This window comes from Pelodiscus sinensis, chromosome 7, assembly GCF_049634645.1.
Source record: "Pelodiscus sinensis isolate JC-2024 chromosome 7, ASM4963464v1, whole genome shotgun sequence".
In the NCBI taxonomy this organism is placed as follows: Eukaryota; Metazoa; Chordata; order Testudines; family Trionychidae; genus Pelodiscus; species Pelodiscus sinensis.
Window position 1 is genome coordinate 11,773,475 of NC_134717.1, and position 12,686 is coordinate 11,786,160.

General features: G+C 43.5%; 1 protein-coding gene across 2 annotated transcripts in view; it reads left to right on the forward strand.

Annotated features, from left to right (window-relative positions):
• The window catches only part of LOC102457599 (TGF-beta receptor type-2-like), a 57,867-nt gene that overhangs the window by 26,244 nt on the left and 18,937 nt on the right, over positions 1–12,686 (forward strand). For both annotated transcript variants that reach the window (XM_075933186.1, XM_006137658.4), the window contains exon 2: positions 6,427–6,577. In XM_075933186.1, the coding sequence (XP_075789301.1) occupies positions 6,427–6,577 (151 nt within the window). The remainder of the gene's footprint in view (positions 1–6,426; positions 6,578–12,686) is intronic.

Here is a 12,686-nt window from a genome sequence, read left to right on the forward strand (position 1 = left end):
TAATGGGCCATCCAGTTAAGGTGTTTGTTCAAACCCAGGGAAACAGTGTCAAATTTGCATATGAAAGTCAATGCAATTCTCTCTCCCTCTCTCTGTAATTGACTTGTAAAAGTCCTTTATAGAACATCTGCTTTTAAAGCCAGTAATGTGTACCCACGCAGGTTAAAATGTTCCCCAAGAGGTTTCTGTGTGTTATTTTTAATGTCTGACTTGTGTCCATTGAGCCTTTGTCGTAGAGACTGTTCAGTTTGGCCAATATACATGGCAGAGGGGCAATGCTGGCACTTGATGGCATAGATCACATTAGAGGATGTGCAGTTGTACAAGCCCCTGATCCTGATATGGTGGCTTATGTGGTTATGGTGTTGCTTGCATAAATGTGTGGACAGACTTGGCAACAGGGTTATTGCCGGGGTAGGTGCCTGGGTGAGAGTTTTAAACTATGTTTGATAATAATGGGCACTTCAGTTTAGTGGACAAAGGAAAAATGAGATCCGTTAGCTGGAAGTTGAAACTCGCCAAATTCAGATAAGGCAATTTTTAAACAACAAGGGTAATCAGCCCTTAGAACAATTTACCAAGGAGATGAAGGATTCCCCATCCCGGATCATTTTTAAATCAAGATTGGATGTTCTTCTGAAGGCTCTGCTCTTGTTCCAAGCAGTTATGGAAAAGCTTTCCTATGTGGAACATTTCTAGCTTTCTCACATGGATCAAAGAGAGACTAGATCCTCTTGGCTTTGAGAAATATTGAGAAACAAGTAACGTGTATAACTGGGAAAGAATTTTGCACCCCACATAATTTTATGAGTCGCTCTGTTATTATGTAGCTATGCCACCAGTCACTGGATGAAATCTAATTCTGAAGTCTCATCTTAGAATCAGATACGCTTATGCTCACCAAAAAGTGCCTTGAGAGGCATGGAAGCCTAGCTTTGTATTGTCCCAGTGCCATTAAACTTGTGTATCTTCCTCACTCACTTCTGCTTCAACTCCAATCTACTGTGATTTGGCCCCCCCGGGAAAGCCCTTAGCTTTGCATCCCAGTTATTTTGAGGCTATGGTCTCAGACAAGGCCTGTTAGAAACAGATACGCCTAGTGGAAATTGTTCAATTCCCCAAGTGAATACAGTAATGTGCATGAGTCTCCTCCAAACATATTGAGTAAGGCACTGCCTTGTGAATGTGTCATTTCACACAGCTGTCTGCTAACGCAAAGACCCAAACACAAAATCCAGTCCTGGAGGACATCTGGCCTCTGGACACTGGGCAGGGCCATTGTGTCGCCATTCATCAGTAAACAGCTCATACTCACATACACCTTTGAAAGTTTCACTTAGTCCATCATATGGCAAGCCCAGCTTTCAAAAGTAGGTGCATATGAAATTAATAGCATATCTCCTGTTGTCATTGTTCCAGCTGGACCATGCCTTTGGCTTCACTGGCATGTACGCGACATACTGTAGAATCCTTGCCACCCTTACTGGTTACCCCTTGAGAATGATGATATTGGGACTTTGCAGAAGATCCAGCACAGACATTACATTGGCTCTCCAGCTGGGGAGCTCATTAACTCAGACTACCAGCAGGCATAAATGCTCTCTTCTATCTACACCAAACCCAGGGCCCTGGGTGTTCTAAGTGACGAGGCTGCTGGCTGCCAGAGAACTCCATTTTAAGCTATGTGAACTCTGTCACAGGGACAAATGTAAGTGCAAGAATGGTAAAACATGGGCCCCTTTAGGCTGAAGTGAGCAATGGTACACACGTAACAGGGTAACTACTGGTAGAATGGTCTTCTATACAGGTAAAATACGAGCCGCTTCAAGCAACTGAGAAGCAAACTTTTATAGACCCTTGGCTGAGAGATCTATTCTACTGTTCCAATAAGAGATACCCCAACATTTTCTGTTGTTCAGGTCTGCATTTCAATGCTTAGAGTCAGCTCTTATCCTTTCTAGAACAGCTCCTGATTCATAGCAACCAACACCAGAAAGCATGAACCTGTTTCCATACACAGGGACACAAAAAATTACCGTGGAGGAAGACACAAAGAACAAAGTAACCCACTTATTCGTGACTTCAGACCACCCTTCCATATTGCTGTTTCATGGTAACTTTGACTAACTATTATTTTATTGGCTCGCATCACATCCTTATGGCTTTAATTTATTTTTTGGAAAATGCACCCCACATTTAATTAGTTTATAGTTCATGCCAAGTTTTGCTTATCCAGCTTTTTTTTAAGTTTGTATTTTGATGTTTAGCATTTGCCTCAGCAACATCTGGAACTCCTTTATCGAAGTGTATTGTTACTTTTACTGCTTGTGCAGCTTTATTAAATCAGCTGAGTATTAATATTGAAAGTGCTCATCTGGGTCTAATTAGGACTTCTCTGAGTGATGTGGCAGCTAAACTGTGCCTCCGAGCTAATTGTTCAGGGACAGAAAGTTCTGAAGGAACTTTTGGTGGGTTTCTTATGCTTACTTTTACTTGTTGAAAAAGAGAAGGTGTTCTTGCCATAATCACTTTCAGAAAAGATAATGGCATTCATGCGGAACACAGTACAATCTCCACAGAATTTTGACTTGTTGCAACATTATTTCTGGAGCTTATTTATGTAATTAAATTAGACATTAAAAAAGGTAGATATTTGCATTGATTTCTTCATTTTGCAATACCGATGACACTACCAAATTGTTAGCTTCTCCACATGCACTGTTACAATATTGTCTGATTAAAGAACCTGAGATCCCAACCCTGCATATCAGTAGGAGTGTACAGGGTGTCTGACTGCATGCGCTGATTTGCAGGATAGGGGCATAAACAACAAACCAAATCCTTCTTTAGAGAATGTGGTGTATGTGCATGCGCACACACAAACATACTTCAGCAACGATGACAAGTGCACATATTCCAATCACTCTTCTTTTTGGGAGTAGGGAAGAGAGCATACCAATATTTGCAGTCACAAAACAATGTTTCCAAGCAAACACGTGAGCAATGGCACAGTTTCAGAGCAACTGTATGAGTATCCGCCCTCCATGGTCCCCCTATGTATTAAGTGGCATTTTAAACTCTTATTTTGCTATTAAACTTTTATTTGCTACTAGATTCTTTATCATGTTTGATAAGATTAAGGGAACAAATCCTCTCTCTGCCATAGCAAAATAAAGCATAATTTCCCAATAGCCTCTATATAACTGTGGTGTCCTCAGCTAATTCTTTTAAAGATTACCTGACTCACTGACACTTGGCATTCAAAGCCCAGATCCTGAAAATCCATACTCCCATGAGAAGTTAGGCAAGAGGTGCCTTTAAGATCAGTGGGACTGCTCACTAGCTAAGGCTGGGGCCTTGTCTACACTGGCAAGTTTTGTCACCAAAGACTGCCCTTTGTTGACAAAACAGTGAGAATGTACACTCTACACTACAATGCAACTTTTGTTGGAAAAAACACCCAGTTTTGGTGAAAAAATCTTCCATCCCTGCAAGAGAAACTTGCGTCTTTTCCCTGCTCTTTATTGTTGACAAAGAGCCAGCGTGGACTGTTTTGTTGAGAACTAGCTTCTACCAATATCCCACAATGCTAGCTCTGAAGGCTTTGCTCAGTGTTTTGTGATCTCTGCTGCCCTTCAGGCATGCACCTCTCCCCTTTCAAAGCCCCAGCAAGTATCTAAAAGCTGATTGAGATGCTCGGTTTGGGGAACAAAGAACAAATCACTGGAATGCTTCTCTTCTGCCCTGCACTAGAAAGACAGCAGCAGGCAGACTGCTGCTGCAGAGGGAAGGCTGGAGAGACTGCAGTGCTGCTTTGACATTCCTTAGCATGGAGCGCTCACAGAGCTAGGAAGGAATCCTAAGAAACGCAAGGATCAGCTCTGTTTTCCCATGACACTGCACTGTGGGACACTTACCCACATTGCTAGCTCCCTGTCAACAGATAAGAGCAAAGCAATGTGGCCATGAAATGTTAACAATAGGAGGCAGAAAAACTGGTTTAAATGATTTTCACTTTTGGCAACTTTTGCATGTTGACAGCACTTTTGTCACCAAAGCTTAGTGAGTGGGAGTCTGCAGGATGGGGCCTTTATTTTGAAAGTTAGGTTTCAGACTAACCTGTTGGAACAATACACATGTAGACCGACACATGGTCAATATTTTCAAATCCGGGTGCCTAAAGTTAGGCTGCTAAATTAGAGTGTCCTGATTTTCAAAGGCTAAGATTTTCAGAGTCACTTAGGGGATTTGGAAACCCAAATCCCATTAGAATTAATGGGCTGTTACTATTAAGGACAAAAACCAATCACAGTCACAGCAGAACGAGGCACAGTGGGAACTGAGTGTCCAAATCTCCTTGGCAATGCTAAAAATCTCAGCATGAAGTGGAACAAGCTGACAGCTCTCATTGAAATTGACAAGGATTTTAGGTGCTCAGCGCCTTTGAAAATCAGGCTGCGGCAACTCAGCGCCTACGTTTGGGCCATTTGTTTTTAAACACACTTCTTTGATGGCTCTTTTGTTTGCCCTTTTTAAATCAAAATAAGCAGCTCTCTAACAGGAAGTTTAAATTTAGCTGAGATTTATTCCTTAACCTAAAATAGATCCTTAAGCTCTGGTACAAAAATAAATATGATTTTGTACCCAAGCCAGGTACAGCGCAGCTACTGCACATGTGCTGCCGTTATTTCTTCATCATTGTGCGTGTTTAGAATCAGGTCTCTGTACCCAACCGTATTCTGTGCCACAGAAAGGGCTGCCCAACAACAAACAAACAAACCAAACAACAAAAGGCTTTACATTAGAGGGGAGGGGCTTACCTTGGAAGATGAAATCCAGAAACCTCTCCCCTGCCAAACTCCTTAAGTTCAGAGGCAAAGGACTTGGAAGAAGGGTCGTAAATTCACTCATCTCTGAACCCCCCCAGCAAAGGGAAAACAGCCCTAATCGTTAGCTCCAATAGGGCCCTTCTCAGCTGCAGCTCTCAAGGCATCTTGTGAAGTAATTTTCTGCATCTCCATTTTACAGAGGGAGAAATGGAGGTGGCACAATTACGGTCACACAGCAGCAGGGGTGGACAGAGCATTCCAATTACAGTAAAACTCCAACAGTCTGGCATCCAATAGTTAGGCACTCCCGATAGTCCGGCATCAAAATGGCAAGAGCCTAGTGAGTGAGCTTCGGCAAAAAATGAGTTACAAGGTAACAGCGGCAGCAGCTGAACTGAGCAAAAAGGGTAAAAAAGGCTTAAAAAAACTAAAACATTACAGTATATTGTATACAATATGTACAATAAAAAGGGTTAAGAACACTTTCTATACAGTATATAATGTATACAGTGTGTGTGTGTGTGTGTGTGTGTGTGTGTATATATATATATATATATATATATATATATATATATATATATATATATATATATATATATATAACCATCTTATAGTACCTCCTGATAATCCGGCATATCTGATAATCCGGCACCACCTAGGTCCCATAGGTTCCGGATTATCAGAAGTCTCCTGTACATGGGTGCTAACTCCAAAGTGACTGCAGTATCATAAGTGAACAATAAGGACCGAGAAAGGATGGCAATAAGAGGGTCGGGGTGGGTGCGTGATCTGGTGGCAGGGCCAGACCCAGTGCAGGGCCTGCTCTGCTCAGCCAGTCCCTCTTGCTCAAGGCAGTGAGAGAGAGCTCACCCAGGATGCGAGGGAAGAGGTGGGCTGTACCTACCAGCTGCTCAGAGAGTCCCTGCCATGAGCCCAGTGCCCTGGTAACTGGGACACACAGGAGTACTGCCCCTTCCCCAGCGCCCCCTCTGGGGAATTCTGCCCTTTGGGTCCCTGACATTGCTGCACTATAATGTAGCTAGGAGCCGCACCACCACAACACAGGGCCTGGGCCGTGGAGCCATGTGCAGCTTCTTGAGCCAAGGAGCAAATGCCATTCTCCCTCCTCCAGGTGTTTTTGCATCTTTGGTTTTCCAATTTCTGTGGGTGTATTTGAACCCATGAACCCCCAGCTAAAGTCTCACCCCCCACTGCCTGATAGGTCAGTGGCAGAGCCAGGAACAGAAGCCAGGTCTCCTGACTCCCAGTCCAGTGAACTATCCACTGGCCCACACTCCCTCTAACAGCTCTGAATATTCAGCGTGGACATAAGTGCTCTCCAGCAGGACCTGCTGCCTTGATGCTCACACTGCTACAGCTGCTGCCCATGAATTCTGGCCTAACACATTAGACTGAAGAGGTCAGCAGAGAAAAACGATAAACAAAACACACGTACAAGCAGAGTCAGCTCGGGCTTGTCCCGCTGTCCTCCTGTGGTTCTGTGAATCACACGTTTCTTTCATAAGCAAACTAAGCGCCAGCTAAGACTTGAGACACGAGTGACTAAGAAAACCAATAATTTTGTTTCTATTTGCAGCACGTTCTGCCTGGGCACGAAGAAATCTGAAGACCAACTTGTGTAAATGGTGTGACTCCACCTCCCCAGCGTGCGAGGAAAAGGTGTGCTACAGCAACTGTAATTTGAATTCCTACTGTGAGAACCCCTATGAAATCTGTGTGGCCATCTGGTAAGCAACAATCCTATTACCAATGTGCTTTCTGAATGGCAAAAATCATCTGAATTATGTACAGAATAAAAGAAGGAACCATGTGAAACGATAGCCTTGGAGCATGCTATTGCTTAGAGCTATGCACATATTAAATGCACATGCACAGGGTTCATTCTCCATTAATCTTCTTTCCCACACAGCCTCAATTTGCACGGACACAATTTGAGATTTTCAGATGCACTCTATGAAGTTTCACCACATACAAGTCTACTATTGGCCAAGCCCTGCAACTGTACTCCAGCAAAACTCTCTTGGATTTAACCCTGCAAGTGAGATACTCAAATCTTGACACAGCCTGAGATGTCAAACTCTGATTTTTGTGAGAAGCTGTTGGCCACATTAGGAGACACTATGTACCGGTAATTCACTTGTGGCTTTAGCACTTGGAATAACAGAGCCATCACAAATACATGCCAGTTAAACCTGCCTCTAAGCCAGAGGTGGCCAAACTCACTAGCCTTATATGGCTCCTTTACACTTAAGTGTGGCTCAGAGCCCACCTTTCCCCCACCACCCCACACCTCACCTACTGGACTTGAGGGAAGCTCGGGACCTCTGCCTTGCAGGGGGACAGAGGATGCGGGTAGAAACTTCTGTCCAGCAGAGACAGAAGGTCTGAGGGATTCAGCCTCATGGGGCTTGTCTGCCACAGCTCAGACCTTCAGCAGGAGCAGAGCTGACTCCGTGAGCTCTGGCAGGCACCACCAGTGGGGCTGATGCCCCTAGCCCTGGCAGGTGTGTCCCAGCTCTTGTACTTCTGAAGGTTGTCTCATGAGACTCAGATGGTCAGTAAGTCTGGCCACCCCTGCTTTATGCCATGGTCAGGCATTCCGCATTTGATGCCTCTATGGAAAAACACACATTTCACATAAGAGAATGTAAAAGTGCATGGAGCCAGTGCCATTATTCAGCAGAAATTGTAGCCCTGCACAGTACACAGGATCTCAATAGTCCCACACTGGTCCCCTCTGACCCTGGGACCTATGAATCTCCTAGTCACGCTATAGGGATGTTGTGATTAGCTGGGCCAAGCAATGTGTAGTTTCATATTAGCTAGCAGGTTGAGATAAATTCTAGGTTCCCCACAGTCCTCATCTCAACCTGCTAATTAGTGTCAAAGTTACAAATTGCCTCACTAGGGGTTTCCCTGGAGTCCGTTAGCACGTGTTCACTGACACAGGGTAAACCCAGGCTTTTCCTCCTTAGTGAAGACAAGCCCTTGAAATCTGATAACAAAACCAAACAAATCTCTCTCAGGGGGATGGTCATCCCAAGCCATTTCAATCAGCAGAAATCCACCCTTGCTGAAGAAACCAAAACAGCAGCATGAATCCTCTCACATGGATTGAGACATGCATCATAGCAAATTGCTCCCCTCATCTGGTGAGGCAGTCACCTGGGGGGAGGGGGGCAGGTCACAGGATAATAGATCTTTATTAATAAATCAGTCAGGCACATTTTTGTGAGCTGTGAAAGAGTCTGTGGTGTGAAAACCTCTCATCACATAGCCTTTCCTCTCTTCCTCCTCTCCAATTGCATTGTTATTTACCAGGCGCTTGTTAGTACTTTTCCTGATCCTTCCCTGGCAGGTTGTTGGCTGGCCGTCTGCCACAGAGCACACACTTCCACTTCTTTTCATGCATCGGATGAAGTGAGTTGCAACTCTTTAAAGCTTACACATAAAACATTAGTCTATAAGGTCCTCTGGACTCCTTGTTGTTTTCACAGAATCTACACCTTATTCCATTCTGTGGAACTCAGATTTCCTGTGTGATAACCTCCAGGACACATTGATCTCTCAGGGGCTGATCATGGAAGTCAATAAAGACTCCGAGTGACTTCAAGATCCCATCTTCTGTTGGCAAAAGCACATTTAAGTGGCTTCTCCTTATCTTTTGCCAATAATTTTTTCTCCTGTAATCTTTGGGTGTAAATGAAAAGTTCATCCCCTCCCTAATACCGTCTCATTCTCAGTGACCAAGGAGGGAGAGCATGATTGTACCCTTCAGAATTATTTCCCTCAAGGTTATGGGGGGTGGGAGTCATGAAGTCCAAGATCAGATGTCTTTCGGCATTCAGGTTTCAGAATGCTAGGGCAATTTTCCACGTAGCCCAGTGATTATAGAAGAGCAGATCTGGCACCACTGACTTTCTGAACAACATCGAACAAGTCACTGAATCTCTCTGTGCCTCCCTTTCCCCATTGTGCAATCTTAGGGTAGGAGATGCTAGCAAGTGCAAGTCATCATGAGTGCAAAGGTAATGATATTTATTGTTATTTTACACAGGAACTCCCAGCACACGTGGCCTGGCCTTGTTTTTTTTCCCCAAGGTCTCCATATTTCATTCCAATGCCTTGATGCCTGGAATCTGTTGGTTAGAGCAGAGGACCAGTCCAACTCCACTGAAGCAAATGGGCTTTGGAATAGTCATTCGGTCTCTGAAGGCCTGTCTCCACTTACTGGGGAAGAACGACTCTGTGGAGATCAATCTCCTGGGGTTTGATTTAGCGGGTCTAGTAAGGACCTGTTAAATTGACCACTGATGACTCCCCCATTGACCCCAGTGCTCCGCCACCTCACAGGGAATAAGGGAAGTCAATAGGAGAGTTTCTCCCATCCATCTCCTGAAGTGGGGATGCTGCGGAAACTCAACTAAATGTACATCAACTCCAGCTACGTTATTCACATAGCTGGAGTTGTGTTTCTTAGGTCAACTTTCTCCCTTAATGTAGTCCTGGCCTTAGAAGCACATTGCCTTGACTTAGCCTGGAGAGACTTGTAGGAGGTAATTCAGTCTTCTGCACGGGGAGAGCATCCAGCTGATAACATACCCTTTGCAGGGTTTCTTTGCCATTCTTGGTGCTTAGCACAATAGAGGCCCATGTGGAAGGGTTCACCATCTCAGCTGTGGAAAAGGTGACACAGTAAAAGTGCCTGTTTTCCCTGGAGGCTGTGGAATGGATACCTCAGTCAGTCTCTGTGGCAGGCTTTGCATTGGCTTTTCATTTCCTCCCAAATCTGTGTTCTTGAAATGCTGATAAAAGCTGTTTTTGAAAGAAAAACTCAAAAGCCCCAAAGAAAACATGTCCCCTCCATTTTGTGGTTAAGCTCTTCCCCCTGGAGACCATTGTGAGTGCTCGCTGCAAAGTGCTGGGAATACCCATCTAATCCTGGAATGCAGCTTTCACGGTTACTAACAGGAAACCATTCTACGAGCTGTTAAACAGATACTGCTCCACACCATGCACACACACTCATGTGCCACCCATTAGAACTGGAACAATCTCTCCGTTATTAGCTGCCAAGCTCCCAACCTCCTCTCCTTTAAAAAAAAAAAAAAAAAAAAAAAAAAGGTCTGAGACTTGCTGAGGCATTCCAGCTGTAATGGCCATACAATGCAGTACAGCCACAGAAAGGTGTTCTATTGCCATTTGTGTTACTGTCCAACTGTGTTTACATCTGTCGTGCTACACAAAACACTATTTTGCACTTTTTGAGCACCAGCTAGTTGTGGAGCTCATGGTGCGTTCCTGACAGTTTATAATACCCATGATATGGGAAGGTCGGCTTAAGATATGCAATTCCAGCAATGTAAATGACATTGCTGGAGTTGACATACCTTAAGCTGAGCTAGGGCACCATCCTTACTGCGAGAGATCAATGAGAGAAACACTCCAGTTGACTTCCCTTCATGAGAAGGGGCATCAATGGTCAATTTAGCATGTCACCACTAGACCCACTAAATCAAATGCCGGAAGATCAACTGCTGCAGCATGGATTTTCCTAGTAATGTAGGCACGCCTTCAGTTCGGGACCCAGCTCTTCATCTTCAAAGTTGTCCACAATATTGCTCCCCTCTTACCTCTCTACTCTTACCCATCACTTTTTCACCCAAGATACCGCCTTTGTATTTTTTGCCCATATCCACCTCTGTGCCTCATTTCGTTCTGACTCTCATACCAAGAACGCCACACACTAGCCTCCAAAGCCTAGATCCTCAAAGGTATGTAGGCTCCTAATTTCCACTGATCACCTTGGAGGATCTGGGCCCAAGTGACTATCATAGCGTTCTAATCAGATACTACTGTGACGGTGTCTATGCAGCAAGCCAGACTCCTGTCCCTACCTACTCTATATAGCAAGGCTACTCAAAACGCAACAAGCGGCCCGTTTGTTTGCAGCCTGAGTTGCGGCTTGCGTTTCTGCAAGGCTCAACACGCGGCCCACAGGTGGGATCCTTCAAACATGCCTACACTGGGAACATGCTCCACAATGGCAAGTCAATATAATGGTCTTCTGTTGATGTGCATTTTAGTAGTTAAATTCCTGAACTGTCATTGCTCATTAAAAGTGCTGTCATATAGGTAGAAATCAGGTAAATATTGCATTTTATTAATATCAGCAGAACTGACTTAATTGGGGCCTGCGTGTTGTGTAGTCTTGCCTTACTTTTTGTATTCATGCCTGTCAGTGTGAAAAAAGCTATTTGCATATATCTGCAACCACACTTAAGTTGCAGCCCTCGGCATGTGCTGAGAGTATCATTGTGGCCCCCGGGGCTTCCAGAGTTGTGTTGCCCTGCTATATAGGTTCCCACAGTGTTTATCAATCTAGTTTCTGAGCCCATGGATCCTCCTCTTAAAGTACATCTCCGAACCCACGTCTCAAGGAGCATTGCATTGCTACAGCCATTGATTTTAACACAAGTCCCAGTTATTTTCTATATAGCAAAATGTGTTGCATGTTAGAAGCATGCTTCACATGACAACATGACAATCCAGAATACGAATATCAAATAAAACCTCAAGGTACAGACTATTGCTGTTATACCTATAGCCCAATACTGCCAACCTTACTTACGTCAGTAATTCCAATGAAGTGAATACAGCTTTTTAAGTGGCTTTTTAGCATCAGGTCCTTAAATATTTTTATTATTGACGAAAACACACATAACATGGGTTGCAGAAAATGCATCAATGTTTACTTAAAATGGATGATGTTCAAACAAATGCATTAATTCCACAAAATGGACTCTCTTAAGAAGTCGGTTACTACTGACATTATGATTTCTATCTTTCATCTGTTCATTGGGAATGTTTGTTTGGGTCTCCACTAGCTTTGCTGATCTCCACACTCTACTGGGGACTTTCCTAGGCAACAAAATCCACAATAAAAATTGTTTTAGGTAAGTTATGCAGAAGAGCCACAGTTTGCATTCATATTTATTTCCATCAACCACACAACAGAAAACTCCTTCTGGAAAAGGAATCATTAGTAATTTTTTTCATCACAGTATATTAGCCTTTGTTTGCAGCGACAGACATTATAGTGGATGACAATTTTCAAATGCCCAAAGTTCCATTTTCAAAAGAAATTTAGGTTAACATTTTCAAAAGATCCGAAGTCTCATTTTCAGAAGGGATTGAACCTAAGTCTCATTGACTTTCAATGAGATGTAAGCTCTTATTTCAATTAAAAGCCTAATTCATTTCTGAAAATGACACCTGAGGCTAGATTTTTAAAAAATTACTTACCTGTATTTTTAGACTAACTGAATCCACTATGGAAACATGGGCCCAGCATACACTCTGGGCATGCTCAGGGTCATATTCGCTACATGTTATAATTTTACCGGCCAAAAGACACCTCCAGCAGGAGTACAGAGTGTCCGAAGTTTAGTTATGTCCCTTCTAGAATGAAAGCCAGATATGGAATGATCATTCAAGGATAGAATGTTAAGCAAAGCAATAGCAGCGCCTAGAGATGCAGGTAGATACATAAATACCCTTAAAAATCTGATCCTGAGACACTTTTGAAAATATTCCCCAAAGTCCTTGTTAAAAGGCTAACAATCTATGGTGCTAAAAGTAAAGGAACTCTGTCCATTAAAAATGTTGCTCAACTGGAGCACTGTACAAGTCTAGGATGGTTTACATGATCACACCTCATATAAACATCATCAAAGAATTACTCCTCTAATAAGGTTTATTGCATGCGTTTTCAGGGCACTGCTCGTTGCATTACCTAGGTGTAGCTACATGGATACAAACATTGTCATTGCTTTC